The sequence below is a fragment of the Thunnus albacares genome, chromosome 9 (assembly GCF_914725855.1).
Source record: "Thunnus albacares chromosome 9, fThuAlb1.1, whole genome shotgun sequence".
Taxonomy (NCBI): domain Eukaryota; kingdom Metazoa; phylum Chordata; class Actinopteri; order Scombriformes; family Scombridae; genus Thunnus; species Thunnus albacares.
The window spans coordinates 30,713,953-30,735,278 of record NC_058114.1 but is presented as its reverse complement, the minus strand read 5'-3'; the positions used below and the strand labels follow the sequence as shown (position 1 = coordinate 30,735,278).

At 38.7% G+C, this 21,326-nt stretch overlaps 1 protein-coding gene across 2 annotated transcripts in view; it reads left to right on the top strand.

Moving 5' to 3' along the window:
- The window catches only part of si:ch211-51h4.2, an 86,630-nt gene that overhangs the window by 45,442 nt on the left and 19,862 nt on the right, over positions 1-21,326 (top strand). For both annotated transcript variants that reach the window (XM_044360580.1, XM_044360579.1), the window contains 4 exons: positions 1,701-1,800; positions 5,228-5,286; positions 6,614-6,678; positions 17,978-18,124. In XM_044360580.1, coding sequence (XP_044216515.1) covers positions 1,701-1,800; positions 5,228-5,286; positions 6,614-6,678; positions 17,978-18,124 — 371 coding nt within the window. The remainder of the gene's footprint in view (positions 1-1,700; positions 1,801-5,227; positions 5,287-6,613; positions 6,679-17,977; positions 18,125-21,326) is intronic.

The following is a 21,326-nucleotide window of genomic DNA, read 5'->3' as shown; positions in this document are numbered from 1 at the left end:
AACTGTAGGAACAAAAAGAAAAACATATTTCTGTGTGGTGGGGGACTTGAATAGATTTCTCCACACAGTACTTTCAGATCCAGAATATAGAGGTTGCACGGTGGTACATCAACGTTTTATTTCCTCCAAGTGTCATAATTAACGTTAAACTGAATAACTTCCATATTAACACAGACTACCTTTATCTGTCAGAGGGGACATCTGTCAACTATAATTTCACACAAACATCTCTGCTTCAACTGTCAGTGTAAATGTGTTCAATTCCACTCTGACACTGCTGTAATAGCGATGGCGCTTGACAGCACAACACATAAATCAGCCGAATATGGCTGATGAAGGCATTTCTTCAGTGTCATGGTTGCAGGGTGAGAAACAAGACTCCTGCATGAATTATTTTGAGATCGAATTTCAGTAACCTAAACTAAATTCATGAATTTGAGGACTGATTATTTGGCAAGAAATAATTACAGCTGCAGTGTAATCTGGCAAGTCGTTTGTTGTGAGATTAAGTGCACATGAATGAGTAGGGGCAAATTTAAAGTGTTTTTGTTTAGGTGACGTTTGCAGCTAAATGGTCAAATACAAGATTCACAGAACCACCAGTTTACCTGCTACCAGTGGATTGAGAAACATAGCAGCAGTTAGGTGAAGTGAGTTTTGAAACAAGACAAAATTGAGTTTAAGCTGTCTAAATCACAGGCTAACAGGACAAACTTAATAAAAAAAATGTTTTTTCTGACCCTGCAGCTGTTGGTTTGTGTCTTTGTCTACTCTCTGCAAAACTGATTTCTTCTTTTACATTTCTGCCAACTTCCAGCCATTTGAAGCAGCTGTCAGTGTTTCACTACAGGGAGTTTTGTGCTGTATGTACATCTGAAAGTGAATCACAGGTGCAGGACAACAAGTCAAAGGAGATTAGATATGAAATAAATTAAAGCTGCACTTATATTTTACATTATATTTACATATTCTCATAATTTTTTAAAAATGTCATAAGTATTGACGAACCCATGGAGAATCGTCAGTTAGAGCTGAGAGGGACTGCAGAGCTCTCACCGCTCTCAGCAACCTTCATCTGTTTGAACTATAAAGGACATAATTATGTGATTAAGTCCCCATGCTGCAGCCCATGAAGTCCTGGCTCGTAAACGTCATGTAAAGCACGAGTGGAAAACTACAGATGTGTAAAACTACAAAACTTTTGATTTCAAATGGACTTTTCATAGGAGCTCAGTTGGTAGACTGTAGACTGTGGGACTGTCTAAGAACTTTTAAAGTTAATGAACCCATAATGGTTCCTTTCTGCTTTAATTGAATTTTGTCTTTTTCTTTTATGTCATGGTTTGTGCATTTGTCCCTAATCTAAAGTTAGATTGATATATGTAAATGTAATTTTGTTCCACAGGCTGATTGAGGGAAAACTTCAGCAGCTCCCAACTTGCCAACATGTCCATCACCTGCAGCAGTCACAATCCTCAATAAGACACCATCTAACATCCTCTTCTACTGTTTGTCTTAGATTGAAATGTACATGCATCTTTGCTGTTTTGTCCTGTGTTGTTTGTGTTGGTGTGGAGGATTTAATTACCTTCCCGCAAGACCTTCATCTTGATATTGACTTGACAGAATGAGTCTTACAATTGCTTTTGCTGTTGCAAACATCCTGTTACAGAAGACCTGTGTGTGTTTGTGTGTCTCAGGTGGCTGTGACATTTGCGGTGGGGTCAGAGGTCGGACTTCAGAGCAGCAGTGACTTCAGTCAGATGGGGAAACCTTTCCTAATGGGCACAGTAGCTCTGGGTGAGAATCAGCTTTGTACTTTCTTCCTTCCTGTCTTCATCTTTTCATCTTCCTGACCTTCTGAATTTCCTCTTTTTCCAGTCCATGCTCCTTCTTTTACAGAACTTCCTTTTTTTTTGGGCCAAGAGTACTGAAGGCCTGTGATGTTGCGCCTGCTACCTATAATTAGATTTGACCACCAGATTTGGAAAACAAATTGTTATGGTCACAGGAAAATGGCCAAAATATAGTGCTCTATTAGAAAATACAATGTGAAAAAGGTGCAGTGATAAGAAATAGCGTTGTGATGGAAATCTTGTCAAACACCCTGAAAATATTACCACTGACATTCAGTGGGATGTATGGCAATGTACCTTTTTAAAATATGTTGATTGTATGTATGTATTAATAATAAAAAACTGAGGGAAAACGCACACCTATTCCAGTGAGGTGGTTTCTTCTCCTTAGCCTTCATTTGTTGAAATAAATGCATCTGAGTAATGAGTGTGTGGATTTCCTATTTTTTATGAATAAAATATCATAATTACTGAGACAAGATAAATGTTACATCCCGCACATCTAAATAAAAAGTATTGTTCTAGAAAAAGAAAATAAAAACAACTTCATTCAAAACATTTCCTCTAATAATCATTTCGCTTTCATTGTCTATTTGTATTTATGCCCTCCAGAATAAAATTACAAACTTTCTTTTTTTCTTTTTTAGCCAAGAGTGCAACAACATTTAGGACAAGACAGCTACCCCCTTTCAAGTCAAGTCTTATTGTTTGTGGGCACATACACATAGTTCTAGCTATCTCACCCACAAGGCAACATCATTAGGACAAAATAAATGCATCACATCCTCAATATCAACATTACAGGAACAACATTTTGACTGTTTTATAAATCTAATCTGAAAAGCATCTGTCTTGTTGGAAGGATCTTAAATTGAAAAAAAGAATATTGAGACAAAAATCAAGCTACCCCTGCCACCAAGGAAGAGGTATATCAAACATTTCTCCCCAGTAGAATTGAGTTCGTAAGGAATATTAATTAAATCTTACTTAAATATACAGATGTGTGTTTATCACTGTATCTTTGGACAACTTGAACTGAACCTGCCTAAAGTATAGATATATTTAAGATATTTGACTTTTGTTTGTTTGCCTTTGACACAACATCATAAACGTTGATGGGAGGGATTGATAGAGGGTTTTCCTCTTTTCTCCCATTTCTCCTCATCCTCCCTTTTTTCGATACGAGCTGAGACTAGTGGAGAGCAGACAAAAGCAGAATAGCGGAGGCAAGAGGGAGCAGGAAAACAGGAAACATGAAAAGGGGAGATGAAAGGAGAGGAGAAGAGACGAGTACTTGCATTGAAAATTCACCTCACCAGTAATCCTTACAGTTGATGTCATACTTTCTTTTGCATAAAAACAGTCAGTGTACAATCTGTTAAGCTGCACAGACCTAAATAAGGCAACAAAAACTGAAATGAAAACTGATAGAGGTCTGAGATCCAGTCATTGTGTGCATGTGTGTTTTTCTGTGTGCTTTGTCATTCACACCACTAGCAAGTACTTTGGCTTCCTGAAGTCACTGCAACACATCAGCCGTGGCAGCATATTGGGTTATTGCTCTGTTTCATTAGCATTCCTGTGACAGCTCTGACTGTACTTCCTACCAGCTTTCATTACTTCACAGGGTCATTTGAACATGCAAACTGCCAGCGGTGACAGCTGCTTTGCAGTTTGTCATTGCTAGTTGCATAGAACAGCATAGAAAAACTTTAAATCATTTTCCTAAGATTGAAAAAGGATTGTGTTTACCTCAGAATTGCATTCTGGTCAGGTTTCAAAAGCTTCTAACAACATTCAGGCTATGATGGGACGCTAAAACTACTCACTGAAACCCAGACTAATACAATGCTTTTAGGTTTGTTTGCAGCTTCTTAAAGTAGAGTGAGACAGATTTCAATGCATCTTATGTAGACTGACACCTCAAATACGAATAAATAAAATGTCAGGACTGACCCCAGAGAAGGGGGTGAACTTTCATTTCAATGAATAACTGATAACTATTAGTACAGACCCAATAAACTGTAAAGTCATTTTAATCAAAACTTAAACCTGCGGTGTGGACCTTTTACATATAAATGAATGTCCACTACATTCAAGCCCTTGCCAAACAAGTTCACACAATGCTGATTAAGCCTATCACGGCCAGATAAATCTGTCTGTATTTCACAATATACAGAGTTTTTAAATCTCATGTTGGGAGGGACTTTCCTGTGCTGACTGTTTGAATGCACACCCAGAGACTTCCGCTGGCCAAGCTGGCTAACTTCTAGTTAGTCCTCTGCTAACTTGAATGGGGATAAAATAATTGAATTGTGCAGCTCTTCTAGACTTTCCAAATGTTATTGGACCAAATTTCAGTGAGTGATTGTGTGCGCGTGGTTGGAGAGGAGTATTACCCATAGAGTCCAGTAGAGGGCTCCACCTGTGCTTATAGAACTGGGGTTACAATATCGTAACCTTTGTTCTTTCTAACTCCACACCCCACATTTTTTTCACTTTCAAACTTGCAGCCCCATCTGATGCTGCCTCAAGTGACATCACTTGAGGCAATTTATCAGATTTCACACAGCTCCCTCTGGAGACACAAACTATTTTCAAATATGCAGTAGTACTCTCCAACACCTGGAAACACACTTGTTGTTTTGCAAACTCCAGTCAGATTGTGGATTCAGGCTTCTTAAAAGAAGGCACACAACACCTGTAGACTGGAGATGAAGAAATGGTACAGAGTAGAAAGTGAAAACTCTTAATTTGTCCATTATATGTAGGCGTTGGACAATCTGACCTAAAATCTGTATATATTCCAATAATTTGTCATATTTACTTTAATGATACAAATTAACAGTAACTTCTCTGTAACTATATGACTGCATTATGTTTTCTCGCTTGTTGGCTCACTTCCGATATGATTCATGATCCACCCACTGGTCATTTATTTATTGAAAATTGTAATGTGAATACATTTAGGTCATTTTTATATTGTTTAGGTAAGAGATTCATAATGTCAATAATTTGATAAAAGAAGTTTATTCTCCAGTCATAGTGTGCCTGAACCATCATGAAGCACATCAAACAGCAACTTGACATTCTGTTCACTGAGGCACCGCGTCATTGTTAGAATCTTGGTTGATTATCATGTTATCACTGTGGTTGGGACTCTACCTAATTATATTATATATGGACACTAAGAACACACACTGCTGTGCTGCAACAGAGTGAAATAATGTTAGGAGCCATAAAAGAAAGCCTAAGATGGATGTAGCATATGAAGATATCAAAAATCATATTTGTCTGCATGCAGTAAAATAAAAATGGCAAATATCACACTGTCTGTGGGATTGACTTGTTGTTGCGTTTTGTCTCAACAGGAGGGATTGTAAACGTGATGCCTCTGCTTTTCTCACAGATCTCACACAACAAAACACAGGTAATTCTAGTCTTTCACTACATCCTGCACTGCCTGCTTGTCTGTAGACTCAATGTACTAAATTGAGAAATGGCCTATGAGCCACTGTCTTCACCATCCCTGCTGAGGTTTCCTGCTGGCTGAGTCAGTCTTTATTGTGAAGGCACAAACTTTTTGCAACTTGCACCTCTAAAAAGTGCAATTATTTTGTGAAAGTATATAAAAGTCAGTATTTATCAAAATTAAAAATAACAAAAAAAGTAAAATACAGGCAAAAGGTATCCATAACCACATTGTTGACAAATAGGCTGCAACTGTGTCTTCTATATGCATGTTAAAGACATTGATTGTAGGCAAGGACTCTTCCAAACAACCTTAAATTAACAGCATAGAAAGCATTTTATAGAAACACACAGTTTGCCAACACTTATTTAACAAAGAAAATAAGAAGAAGCAAATAATTAGTCAATTAATCAATGAGCCAGTCAAAAAAATTATTAATCTGCAACAATTTTTTATAATCAATAAATCAAAATTTTTCAAGCAAATATGCTGATTTGCTGCAATTTAAAGATGTCACCTTTGACTGTCAGAAACTTTGATGGGCATTTTTCAATATTTTAATTCAATAATAATTGGCAGATTGCATAATGGAAATAATCTTAGCCCTAAAATTAAGCCCAAAACTCGAGGTACATTAAATAAAACAACATAATCTGATGACTGAAGAACAAGCCTCTTGAAGATGTGCCTCTTCTGAAGCACTTCCAGTGGACAGCCGTCGGAGACATAACACAACCAAGCCATGTCTGAAGGACATTGTAAGTTAGGCACTGTTTCTGCTTCTAAGACATAGAAGTACCCTGATGTTTATGTCCTCCTGACAAACTGTCACTGACAGCCAGCCTGTGTCTCATTTCTCACTGTCTTTTGTCAGAATAACATACTCTGCCTCATATATAAATAACCACCTACATCTGACTTTGCTAAAACAACTCCAAATGTACATGATTTATATTTTTTGACATCGTTGTCCCCAGTGTCTTTGAAGATGGGTATTTTGCATTAATCACAGATATTTTGCATTAATCATACAGAGACAACGTCAGGCCTAGTCACTGAAAAGCCTTTAAGGGTTCTCTCCAGCACTGTTTAGGTGTGTAAGTGCACAAATGTGTGGATGCAAGTGGTGGGTGCAGCCTGTAGTATTGTGTGTGCTGTTAAGAATATATTATTTTTTACTGACTTTCATTGTAATTGTCTTGGGATTATATGATCCTATTGTGTCGTTGCAAAATTCTTCTGTAACCCTGCCTGAGCTGGTCACATGTATTGTATCTTCTTTCAGATCTTGTGGTTTCGGAGAGCAGTTCTTGGAGGCTTGACAACCTGCACCGTGCTCAACATCCTCTGGTAAGCACATTAATCTCTCACTGTCCTGCTCTTCAAAAATGTTACATATACGATGAAAAAACACTTTAGGCCATACTGTCCAGCCCAAACACATACATAACATTGTTTTATACATTTTGTATCATGGCAGAGGCCTCTCCCCCAGGAGAGCATCTGGTATATTGTCTCCCAGGGTAAGCACCACATGACAGCAGGCTATTTCTGTGAACGATGGCCACAACCTCTCCCCAAGAAGAAGGTCAGGGATTATGGAGGCAGAAAAATCGGGTGGGAGGGGGGGGGGGGGCGTGAATTTGTTAAGGCCACAGTAATTATTAGGTTTAAGGTTGTTTCAGCCATCATAGAAAGTGCTTGATTGTTCAATGTGTAAAAATATTTGTTGTTGTCTGTAATGTAGTTTTAATATCAATACTTTATACAATACTTTTGGGAACAGCAGTAGAGGTTGTCTTAAAAGTAAGGTTTTATTGGGCAATTCTATCAGGAATACAAATCTTGCTCACACTAAGAACTGTTGTAACAATAGGACTGTGTATGAAATGTCCATGAGTTAAAAACAGTAGGTAACAGTAGGTGGATTCATGGATAGCAGATGGGCCTGGTTGGGATGAAGACTTAAGTCTGACCAGAGAGTATGACTGGGCTAAAAAGTATCATTTGAGCCAGATGTGCAAATTCAGAAAGTGCAGCTTGTATAAACTGATATGTGACAGACTATGATCCTCTAATCATGAGCCTTGTGGTCAGATGATCACATGTCCTAACATTAATGCTGGACCATCTGGGAGGCAGAGACTGTTGACATCGACTCAGGAGGCAGGACCCTCTGAGAGGTTCAGCAGAGGTTTTAGGAGAGTGGCAGTAACAGCAGCAGCCAGGAGCATTGAGCAAATCTGGTCCAGAGAGAAAGGAGGCCATCTGGCATAACAACCGTCCGCAGAGGACTCCAGATGCACCACAGGGCACAGACCATCCAGGACCTCTTGAAACCTATTTTGCAGCTGAAGACTCCGACAGCTTGATCTGATCGCAGCCACTCTAGTCAATGCTTGTGATCCCATCAGACGCGCCGCAGCATGTTTCAGAAGCATCCCAGAAGTGGCTCCTCGCTCTGCTCTGCTAAACATACGAGCCTAGTCTATTTTTGACGGAAGCCACGTCAAGCTGCACGGATCAGATGAGTCAGGCAGGAAGTCGCACACAGGAAAGACATAGAGCATCTGGTCAATTTTCAAAATAAAACCCTGTGCAGACACCCGATCATATATCATATCACTACATCAACATTACGTCGTAACTGGTGGCACCAGGCCAGAAGTCAACCGGTCAGAGGATATTTGTCACCATGGCCAACGAGAGATTAATCTCGGAAGTGGAAAATTACAAGATTTTATGACTCCACTGCTGCCATGACTGCCCCAGTCCCTGGCTTCCTTTCCAGGTAGAGGGGTAGCTCTCTTCTCTCTGGCACTGCCAGATCAAAACACTCTGAATCTGAAACTCCCGGTGGGTTATAACGCTGTGCGGAAGATGGAACAAAACCATGTTACAGCCGGTACGCGATGCAGCCATGCCCAATGGAATCTAGGTGTGAGGCTTAGGGGGAACATTACACGCACCTACACCTACCTGCAACGTTAGTTTATTTGGTTGCACTGTTAACAGATAGACCAGCAGCTCTACTGTTGTATGTCTGATAAAGTAGCACCTCTAATATTGTTTGATGTAGTATTAAACCACATTTGCAGACACCACCAATTAATTATACCATAGAGATCCCCTCCAGACAAATTCAGTATATAAAATACTCTACTTTGAATAATAATTTGTGTCTAATATGGTTTTTCCACAAAAAAGTTCAATTATCTCATCAAAATCCTGAAAATGACATCTCCTCCTTCTCCCTCATTATAAATTCCAGAATTGATGAATATGTAAATTGTTCATTTCAAAAGTTTAACTGCTGGATACAAGATGTCTTCTACTTCACTCCACAGTCCATGCTTAGTGTTTGTGCACTGGAGGCTTTAAGTTTCCACATCACACTTGTGTAAGTTGCATACTGGACTGTGACTGGCTCCAAACTAGGTGTGATGTCACAAATCATGCTGATAGATACACTCCTTAAACTCAGATTTTTAGTTAGCACAGAGAAAGTTTCCATTTTGAGCAGATGAATGTGAAAACAACCTTCTATTGTCAAACTTTATAAATAAATTTGACTTGACTTTGACTTGGTGTACTTCACTTCAGCTTCTGGCAAAACAACTTACAGCAGCTCCACACAATAAGTCTCTCTCCTCTGGGATACTTCTCTGAGATTTATGAGCTTCAGGCTGCATTTTTTTGTTTTGTGTCCAACCTACACACCAGATTCTGAAAGCAGTGTTGTGTGGCAAAGCAATACTCTTTAATGGCAGGTTTTTTCACAGGGGAGCTCCATTTATTGATTCATGATAACATTTCAGTTTTCTCAGTGCTCAGTAAACAGGCCTCACTTTATCCCACCACTTATACAGAGGCCCTTTGGTCAACACGATCACTGCAAAACCCAAAATCAACTTTTGCTTTTTTTTTCCTTTCATTGTTTAGTAAATGTATAGTAAGAAAATATGAGTCTTATTGTCAACAGAGTGTTCTATTTTACATGGCATTTGCCTTTTAACCTGGCTCTGTGTTTAACCCCACATCCTTGTGGATCCATACATCAAAAATTGCGTAATGCACCATCATGAAAGGTGGGGTGCCATAGCCACTGCATCCCCCTTCATTTATTGTTTAGGATGGCTTTGTTCATTCAACACACCACCCAGCAGAACCTCTCATACTGTGGTCTCCTGGCTATTGCAGATCCTCATCAGGCATGATGCTTGCACTTGAGGCCACATCATACATACCTCATATACACATCATATGCCCAGGTTTTAAAATCAGCCATATCAGGCCCTCTGAATGATCTGGCATATGCAGCACCAGGATTACTATGCTCATGCTGAGACCTTGATCATCCCAGTGAACTCTTAGACAAAATTTCAAAAAACAGTAATTTATGTGGAAGTGCTGGATTCACTCCTGGAGGCAAAGTTAATTCATGTTCATTTTCAGTGAACTTTGACACACAAATTTGTGCTGTTGAGAGCTGGTGTAACAAAAATAGAGGAAGCCATCATATTAGCTATGTCTCACCATTCAGTTTTTTACAAGCTTGGTCTGAGATACAGCATCAAGAGCTTTCTTCTTTGTATCAAAAACTAAGCACAACAAATGGTAGCCATGGCATGACCCACAGTAGTCATTACCTCACCAAGCTTCCAGGACCAGGTATTTTGTGAAGAAGCACAAATCAGTTTTGTTTGTGCCATTGTCTGTTGTGACTGGGCTTACTAAACTCTGTGTGAGCTTTGTCAGAATGTCTGACAAGTGAAGAAAAGTGGTGGAATACCTATAACAAGAATTATCTCCTATCTCTGATAGCCCTGTTGACGATGGTCTCATTGTGTTGCTGGTGCTCCTGACTGTCGCTTAAAGCCTCCACAATAGAAGAGAGAATTACAGAAGATTGAGCTTATGTGTTGTGCAGCAGGGCAGTTTGGTAAACTGTCTGGTGCTGTTGCCACAGCCATTGAAAGAGTCACAACTCTTGCCATGTTTGGCAAGTTTGGTTAAGAATCGTCACCCTTCAGTGTTGTGACAGGGAAGTGTTGCAGGGAACTCTTCTCTGTGCTTCTTTGCCTGACACCTATGAGACATTCAAGCAGCTAAAAGAGAAGTGAGTAAGGCAGCAGTTCCCCACGGCCACAAACCTACCAGCCATCCCTGACCAGCTGTTGTCAGCCAAGCAAATTTCAGCCCTCAAGAGAAAGAAGAAAAGTTCTTTCATCTTCCCAGTAAGAAATGTCCTCTGCTGCACAGTCCTCATTCTTCTTCCTGGCAAATGCATTTTCCACTGAGGAGATGGGACCAGCTACCATCTTACTCTGTCCCTCTAGGCAGCAGACCAAGACATGCTGCCATCACTTAGTACTGTGTGGCTGTGTAGCCTCTCCATGGTAAATCCATCTGAGGCTAACCACTCTCTTATGATGGGCTTCAAAGAAGGACATTCAGGAAAATCTGCATGTTTTGCTGGTAGCTCCCAATCAATGGATGCCCCTCAGTGGAATTGATCTCTGCAGAGATTGACCCTTCAGCAGGCTTTATCTACTGTTTGTGTCAGGGTGTCTCTAAAGCTCTGTTGGGAATTCTAGTTGAAAGTCTACCATTTTCACCATTAGTCTGTACATTGCCCCATTTTCAAGTAGGTATTATCCACAATTACAAATTTGCCTCTTCTTCAGTCAGTGCATAGCATCACTAAAAGGACCCTGTATTGCATTTTCAAGAGACCTTGGTAAGTTAGGATGTAGACCAAAGTGGAACAGTTTGTCTTCTTGAGTTTGCAGAGTCTCATTGTTTGGGTTGTCTGCCATCCAATGTCAGCATTTTACAGTATACCTTATAGGAAACTCCTCTAACAAAGCGACCCATCCTTGTGATCTGTTCCACACAGCAAGTCTATACGGCCATGGTAGTGAAGCCTGTGTGAAACACAACTACCATTATTTGTTATAATTCTAGTTCTTTGAACATAGACAGAGCCCTCTAATTCTGCTGCTCTGCCACTACACTAGGCACTGAACTTGAGTGGATGCAGCACACTCCCTTTTTGGGTCCACTTCAAACAAAGTACTTCAATTATAGAACAGTATTTGAAACCCCTTTCTCCTCATACCCTTCTGATTGTGGAACTGGGGCTGCAATTTCTGTAACTTTTCAAAATTGGCAATCTGACAGGCACACCCACTTCATGCAGCAATTGGTCAGGTGTGCAGAAGTAAAAAAGCAGGCAGGATTTGAATTTCATACTCACTCTCTTTTCCATCCTCACTACCATCACACTATTCATATGTAAAAACAATTAAACTCCATGAATACATTTGAGGAGAGAATGAAAGTGTAACGTGATCCCCATTCGAATGATTATTGTGTCGCTCTTTCCGGATACACCATTTTAATTTAATTTCCTCCTTATTTCATAGACATCATTGAGATCCGGGTAAATTATGGCCACAAATTTACTACTACAGTATGTGATGTTTTCAAGAGTATAAGGGTGTAGAACCTATTTAAAGCAAATAAAAATAAAGCATGTAGTCATTCATGTCATTCTTTTCATCAAAACCTTTTATATCATCAGAGAGTTAATATATTAATATAAATATTACCTCAATTTAAATTTTAAAATCAAAGCCATAATAAAATAACTGAACTCAGAAGTTCATGTAATGGATTTGACTTGACACAAGTTGTTCTTCACAAAGACTACAGTTTGGCACTGTTTGTTATAAGTTGACTGAAATCAACAGAACTGACACTTTACAGATGCAAATCTCTCTCACCCATTGCTTTGTCTCACCACTCTCTCTTATCACACTACTTCTTTTTGGGGTCCCTGTTCCTGCTTGATGCCCTGGTAAGCAATTTCCTTTGCCTCCATTTTTCAGACCATAATTTTGATTGATAATTATCGTTGGGGACATAATTCTGTTGAGCCACCCAGCAGAATGAAAGACTAGTAGAATAAAATAGAAATGGTGTGTTGTTGGGTGCATTCAGGCGTAGCCACAACAAATGAATGGATAAATCTCTCAGAGCTGCACGGTGCACAGCCGACTCAAAGAGACCAACAGTCAATGCCGCACAGAGAGGAGAAAACTTGCTTGTCCGTGACTTGCTTTCTCTCTCCATGCAGTCTAACTTTATGGCCTCTGGTTTTCAACAAAGAACTTGTGATTCATCCTTTATTTCCCAGCCCGCTGTCTTTGTTTTTTGAAAACCTTCAAAGACTAGCTGTACCCTAAAGGATTATCAGGCTGATTTCCACAATACTTAAACACCTTGACAATCCAAGGGGAAATCCCCAGCTGAGGCTCGGTTGGGACTGTTGGTCAGCCATGATCATCTCTTATAATACATGTATCCAAGCTGCCTATTTTATACATTTGACATAGCAGACAATCTCCTTTGTGTAATCCATTGTGAACAGCTACAGATGAGATCCCAAAACACTGTGAAATCTTACATTATGTATGTGAAGCAATGAGTCTAGTTGAGATTTTGACCTTGGGAATAGTAGTTAACTAAACAATCTCTCCACAAGGTCCATTCAGTAGCCATCCTAGATTGTTTGATCATATCACACAATCTTCAGATTGAATTTTGTCCAGTTTTTTTAGGGAAATGTGGATGTTCAAATTTTCATTTTTGTGAGCATTTAAAATACTTTTCATCCGTGTTGGCCTAAACATCTAGATTGAAGGCCCTATTTTCCCTCAGGCACAAGGCCCTCACTGGTTCAAACAAAGTCTTTATGCAATTTTCCCAAGGGCACCAAAGGAGCACACTTGTGCCGACACATAATTAAAGAAAGATTCTTAACAATAATATAATCCACATGAGCCTAATCCAGTGATCCAGAGTTCAGAAATATGTTCTGTCAGATGAGAGTTTCCCACAACAACTTGTAGAATGTCATGTTTAATAAACAGCTGTAGTCATCACATAGCGCCAGGAATGATATATGTGTTTCATCTACAGTCTCTCATTTGAGAGAGGGACTGTGCATTAGTTTAGCAACGGATGGCACAGCAGAGGAAATTTCATTAATTATTTAAATCTTGCAAAACTGTTACTCACAGATTCCAAGTTTAACAATAAAATAATTTGAAGCAACGCAGCTGTCCTCAGGATGTGTCCTGAACTCAATCAAATCTGTCAATCTGACAGTTTTATTAAATAAATGTTTGAACTCAGTTTAGAGAATCAAAATATTTTTTCTGTCACGTCACAAGGATTAAATGAGTTTTCAGTTTTTCCACTTACAGTCAACCTCCACAGGAACAGTTTTCTTCTACTGTCATTGTACATCTTTAATACTGGGTATGTTCTTGTAGATGTTTTTAGAATTTGCTCAGTAAGTAAGCTGAAACTGTACTGTAAAAGGAAGCCTTGTTTGTTTCCGTGGTATTACCAAGCTCTTTCTATATAATTCTATATCTAAATGTTCTGACAGATGTGTTTAATTTAAGGATAGTGTAGTGTAGTAAAACACACTCTTAACTTCATTCCTGTACAGCAAATCTTTTGAATTTTAATTAGACCCGATGCATGAGTATATCTTTCCAGTGACTGCTGAGCCAGTTTAAAGCTAGATTATATTTTTCAGACTGATGGTCTGACAGCCAAAAAATGATGATGCCATATGAATATTGCACATTAAAGACATGTAGTTTACAGTTGGTAGGTCATATTTATTAGAGAGACTGGAGAGGTTCAGAGACAGCAAAAGGTATCACCTGCACAAAACTGTATAAGCAACTTGTGAATGTAAATGTGTTCTCAGCAATCAGGCATCCTGACATGACGACATTTCTGGTAACACATTAAAACATGTTTTTATATGGCATTTGTTTGATAATAGTGGGATGAATCCATCATGTTACTTTAGAAGAACAGCACAATTTGAAATTGCCAGCCAATTGAAACACAAAATTGTTGGATTGAATTTATAGCTGTCCAAAAACAAAACTGCTAACACTTAATTCAAAAGTATCTAGGAGTTCTGAATGGGTTTCTTGGGCCCATTGGAAAATAAGATTAATTTGACAGATTAATTATAGTATTACCTTTGCTTGTCTCATTAATTTTCCTATAAAATGGATTGTTAGCAGATATGTTCAGTTAACACACTTTTTTTTATTTGTAGCAATGACCTTCAACCTTTGCAGACTGACATAAAACATAATGACTTAAAGTTGCAATCGACATAACAGACAGTTATATAACATACTGTAGATTATGAGGTTATAAATTTAACAGGAGAGGACCCCTGTAGCAATGTGAAAGAATCAACTAAATGTAACAATGAAATTACCAAAGACAACATCTATTTCAAATGTTTTAAATAAATTATGCAGACACATTTGTAGAGAAGGCAGCAATCCTTTAAAATCTGTATTGAGGACAATTGCTAGTTCATTTTACATTCACTCCATCTACAAAGACAGGCATCTTTTGTATAAACCAAACTCTCAGGGAAAATATGTTACGGAGATCACTTGTATTTGATGCTTGCTTGATAATAAGCTAGCTTTTTTTACACATGATTTGATGCAAATGTAATGTATTCTTCAGGGAATTATTCCAGCATGAAAACGTGATGTTTTCACAAAGTAAACTCTGGGTTGTGTAAAATGGATTTGTGTTCATACTGCTGTTATGTTTTATGATAATAACTTTAGGTCATACCCAACTACATAATGGCACAAACACATAAATAAGGGTCTGACTAAGGCACAGAGGTATTTACTGCAGCAAATGGTACATATAATAATTCACTGTTTTTTAAATTATTTATTTTAAGCCTCACAACTGTGTTTTACATTAAAACTTAAAAAGACAAAGGGTTAAAGCAAATTCACATGAGAGAAAAAAGACCTAAAACCTAAAGCATTTATTGTATCCACTATTTGAGCAAACCACTAAACTTATACAGCCATTTTATTTAGCAGAATAGGCTTTGCTCTTGAGGTTGCTCCCTAAAGAATCCTTGCTGCAGTGACAGATTCAGCAGGGAGCACAACAAACCTCTGGGGCCATACAGCACTGAATCCAGCAGACACACAGCACTGAGAGATATTGTACACATGGTGTACAAGGAAATAGATGCCAATGTCAAGTATGGCAAAGGCAAACTAGAACAGGAGGAGGCTGTGGTGTTGGAGGGAGTAAATCATCATCACAATGGACAGTAGTGCCCAGATGTTGGGTGTAACAGTATAACCACATGCAGCAGTGTTATGTTTGGAGTGAAATCACCACCAAGAGTGAGACCATGTCTGTTTCTAAAGATCGACTCATTTTGTGATTCATTGCTCTGCCAGAACTAAGGGGATGATTCATCTCAGCTTGGTCTTGCTAATGAATGTGTAATTAATTCATGGTGGCCCATGTGAGGTTTTACAAGAAGTAAGTCTCTGTTTCCATGTCACGCTTGGGGGGGTTTCATCCTCTGAAAGGGCAGCCAGGCTTGGAAGTAAGAGTGCCATGCATCCAATGTCATGCAGTTTATTAAAAATGAACGGCACATTATCAAAGATTCTACATTACCTGCAGTGAGCACAACCCTTTCAGTGAAGATAACTGTAGCGTTAAGCAAGTTGTTCGGTCTCTTTAACAATCTCAGAATTAAAAAAGTGCCCTGGTGTAACTGAAAGGCAGTGAAATTCCTCACAGAATTATGTATGTTTTTGAAGGACTGAATATCATAGTCTAACAGTAAACAGTCCTCACCAAAAGTTTACAAAGATTAGTCTAATTGGCATGGTGGCAGTGGGTAGCACTGTCGCCTCAGAGCAAGAGGATTCTGGGTTAAAAGCCTTTCTGTGTGGAGTTTGTATGTTTTCCCCATGCCTGCATGGGTTTCCTCTGGGTGCTCTAGCTTCCTCCCACACACCAAAAGTTAGATTAATTCAGCTAATGGATGGATAGTCTCATTGGGGATTTTTTTTCAAAGAACAGCCCCCCTCCACCTTCCCTACACTTGGTACTTTCATCCATAAAAGGAGTCCATATAGCATTTAGTTTGGCAGTACTGTGGTCTAAACAAGAATGAATAGGTGAATAGGTAATCAGCTTAAATTAAACAATCCAAAATGTGTATGACTTTGTTCTAACACTGCAAACAAACAGCATTTTAATATTATTGTCACTATGACTTAAAAACCATTTTCAATTAGTGCACATTACCAAACAACACTTCAGTGCCAGCTACATGTAGATGTTAAAGCTGCTGTAGATATTGGCTATATTAGACTATTGCCTGTTAGCACATCCAACAAGCACTCATTATCCTTCATTTGGAGTCTCGTTTCTGGCCACCTGGTGAATGCAGGTCCACTTTTCACTCTTCTTGTAGCTCTGTTTTGGTCTCTACAGTATTTCTGAGAAAAATGTTTGGCTCTTGAGCAGCTAAATGCTCCTCTATGTTCACAGTTAGTTTCTGACTTTGTCTGCTGTCTGGTGCTGGGCAGGGAGTGTATAGTGGGTTTGTCAGAGATTTTTTTTTTTCTAAAAACAGCTGCCTGTCGCAGCCCGGAAACAAGCTTGATGAGAGTGGTGAGACTGAACAAAAACAGTAAACTTGTGGACTGTAAAACTAAAACAATTAGCTCAAAGATGCTGTAAAGCTTTGTAGAGTTGAGGGGAACTGCAGAAGCTGGTGATAATTCTCTATGGGTTCATCATTCATGGGTGACACTTTTGACATTATATGTAGTGATTTGATCCATTGTTAACATAAAAAATATTTAATAGTGCAGCATTGGGAGAAGTGGCAGTGGTGGCTAAGCAGATTATGAGTGTTTTACTGTAGATTAGAGGGCATGCTATATCATTGTGACATTAGCCAGTAAGCACTGGATGTCTTTCTACTGAGAACCTGAAGCTTGCTCTTGATACCCTAGTACCAATTAATTTCAAAAAAATTTCTAGAGATCTATCTTTTGTTTTTGTTCCTTGCACATCATGAAACTTATTCAATACCCAAAAGATATAGATAAAATCAGATGAACCGTGTGACTACATATCTTGGAAAAATGTGAAATTGCTTTTTGTGTCATCTAATGGGTCATGATACTGTATCTTCATGTGAACACAGAATAGCTATTAATGCTATTACTACTGCCTTATTGGCAGCTCTTTATTTTCAGTCTACATAGATAAGTCTCCATTTCTTAACCAAGTTAAAAAAGTAACCATTTAGGAGCTCCTAGAAGGCTTAGCTTTATAGTGAAACTCTCAAATTTATCCCCAAGATCTTATTAGGTCAGACACCGCTATAACAAAAATATTCCAAAATGTGGTTCTGTGATAAGGCATCACCAGTGGCTGTGAATATATAGTACAGTATATACTTTACAGTAATTGTTTTAATAACCGGCTGTAGCATATTAAATTGTAGAATATTTGATCGGCATATTTTGTCCCATGTCAGTTATTGTTATGCAAACCTGATGTGGATACAGTCAGTGATAGAGAGGATACTGACTTGTAGTGAAAATCACCTGGAACAGGCATATGAACAGCTGCATAACATGTGTGGAGGTACTGATGGTGAGTTACTAAGTGACATCTTGTTTATTCATGTGGTAATTTAGATCATTTAAATCTGTCATGAATGCTCTCTCTTTGTGTGCTTCAGGTGCTGGGCAGTGCTGGAAATTGTCCCTCAGACGTCGTTACCGGAGAGGCGGACGGTAGAAGAGATGACAACCCAGCAACCCAGCAGCCTGTCTGATCCTCATTCGTCAGTCTCCCCTCTGCTGTACTCCAACATCTCACTAGAGGAGTGAGTCTTTACTCTGGATGCTTTCCTCTCCTGTTTTGTGCCTTTCATTAGAACCAACAGTCCTCTGGCTACAGGCCTACTTTTGAATCCTCTAAGTTATTGCCTGGACATATTCTCTGACAGTAAAGTCACCTACAGCTGCATTCTTTAGTCTGCATTCAGTGGGCATTTTTTGTTTTTCATTTGTCACAACAGATGAACCAGGATTTATCACATAAGTGGCTTGTTTGATTCGTAGTAACCTGGCTTCAGTCTTACTGGGAATCTAAACTGTGTGAATATTTTCTGGTTAGTCTTGATAGTAAAGTGAATATCTTTGGGTTGTGGACAAAAAAGACATTTGAAGATGTCACCTTGGATTAATCAATAATGAAAATAATCCTTAGTTGCAGCCCTACGTGAGTGCCCTGTACTCACCATGCAGCCATCACTGACCTCAGAACCAGCTGTCTGTCAAAGAGACTTCTAAAAATGCTCTCTATGTGAACTGGTCTTTAAAGTCCAAAAAAATCACATTTCAGAACCTTTAACTGTAGCTGAGCATGATGGACCTTACTGTAATCCATGTCATAATTGTCCTTCTCCAGTGATCAGCTGTTAGTAGTTAGCTAGTATGCACAATAGCTTGTCTTTTAGGATTGTCACCTGTAGTGAGTATGGATTATGTTTTAATGAACCATGCCATCATTCTTTTAACTGAGGGCCAATGACTGTTTTACTATAAATATCTTAATGTAGTTATTTGGTGCTGAAGTTCAAATGGCATTACTATCACCTGAACAAATGAACTAAAACGAAAGAGTAAATACTCCAGAGGTCACATAAACCACCTCATGCTTGACGAGAGCGAACCCTTGCACGATCTTGGGCCAAGCCAAACCATTAATACTGGATCACGCAGACCACAATTTCAAGGCAATTCAATAGAAAATCCTAAGAACATTCTAAGAACTGATTTACACTCTTTTGTTAATCAACCAGTCTTCAGTCACTATATAATTGTGACAGTATAATTGTTTTTGCATTTTTCTGATGTGTCTAAAGGCCACACCTTAAAAATACAGAACAAGAGTTTATCAAAGCAACTATCCAAATTGTCCCCTGTGACCTGTATTATGAGTCATTGTCAAATAACATCCATCAATTTTCGGTCACTCCTTAAATAATTTGGCAGGCATGGAGCTCATTTTGAAATTACGTTGTCCACTTCCATTCTGAGCTCCTAAAAACAGCACCAGATTTCCATTTCTGTTAGCTTTTTGTCATCAGAATTATACAGTGTGCTATTCCGTTGACACTCAAAGGTGACAGTGATGATACATCAGCAGAGATTTGTGTGAATGTGCACAATTAACAGCTCTTGTACTGAATATGTAATTATTTCAAAGCATCTTTGAATTGGAATAGCTCCCTGGCTCAGGCCTTCCCTTTCCATTAAAACCTCCTTCATTTCACTGATTTGCAGAACAACCATTTTTCATTCTGATTGCTTGGCATGAATTTTTATTTCTGTGTTATTCTTTTACTCCCCCCTACCCATCACTGTTCATTGTTCATCTCTTTAAAAAGCAGAGCTGCTGTGACCCACATGGCTAAAACAACCTCAGGAACAGGTACTCTCTTCTCCCTGCTTGGCAGAGCTGTGGCTTCATAGACCAACATTGCCCCCTAGTGGAAAATGTATATTTTTATGATTTTCTTTAAAAAAAAAAAAAAAAAAGCATCTTTTAGCAGCGCATGGTTGTTAAACCCCAATCCTCTTACCTTGTTTTCCTCATGTGTTGAGTCCTTTCAAGCAGCTATGTGCTTTTAAAGCCATGTCAGGATGAAGGGGGTAATAACAAATATAAAAGTGAGGATGGGGGATACTCCAGCATCTCAGATGGCTTTGTGTGTTCTGTTACTGGGATCAGAAACAACAGTTTGCTTTTAGACAAGTTGCAGTTTGAAAAACACTTGGGATTTCTGGGGAATGTTACTTCTCAGGTAAAGGTGATTGGAGAGCAATTTAAGGTCTGGAAAAGTTTGGGAGTTGCAAAGGTATAAAAATATCTGGAGTACATCTGCTGTGTTAGGCTGTAAGAGTTTGGTCCAGGGGGCTCATTTATCGAAGTATGAGTGAAACAAGCTGTAAATGTTTGAGTAGAAACAGTTCATACAAACAAGAAAATAGGTATTTATCAAACATGTGTTTTTCAGTATGAATAATGTTATTTCTTACCTGATCTACATCCATCTGCTTGTGCATGCACACCCAACAGAATGCCATATATGGTCAGCCACATCCCTTTGAAAGTCCTACTAACTTCAATGTAGGGTGTCTTCCTCTCCACATGTGTCTTCCAAGACATATCATAACCGTACAGACAAAGAAAAGAACTTTACTACTTTACATCTGCTTCCCTATGAGATCATGTGAGGTGTCCATTGCTCCCTCTGGCACAATAATCTTAACAATATCCTGTAGTGTGTGATGTGCCATTATTTTCAAATCTTGTAGTGTGTGCTTATTTGAGATTAGAGAGAATATCTGTGAAGTTTCTCCTTATGTGCGTAATGCAACCTGATTTCAAAATTGTTTTGGATTTTAAAACTCCTGTAGTCTGAGCTCAGCTCTAGTTAAAAAATTAAAACAAATGGTATTGAAATATTATTTCATTATTAATGTCCTCTGGGACGATAGATGACAATCTTTAAATTATGCTTTCATGGTTGGCAGAGTTGCTTTTTGTACCTGTAATTTAGGGAGTGGGTTACCCAGGATTACACTCATGCATCAAAAGGTTTTTGGTAAATCTCAAGCACAAGCAGAAAGTGATAAATCAGATTCTATGCGTAGAAATTAGGGTACACATACAGTAATAATTGAGGCCCCAGGTCAGGTTTATGAGCAGAATACATATCAGAATAAGTGAAGTTGTCATCCATACCAGAGAGGTCTGAGACCAAGTCAACACCTGGGCAGTTTGAGGACTATTAGACAAGGATATACAGTATGTCCCAAAATGTAATTATTTAAGATGTAGATGTAAATCTACCTTTAAGAATTTTCCATAATAGACAATAGCTTTCAACCTCATCCTTGATCGTTAAAACATAAAAATATTTTAAAAAATGTAATGGCTGGTACAATGTTCAGTCAACATCCTAATTAGGATAGAGAGGCTGAAATCATCAGATATGTGGTCCAGACTTTTAGTCC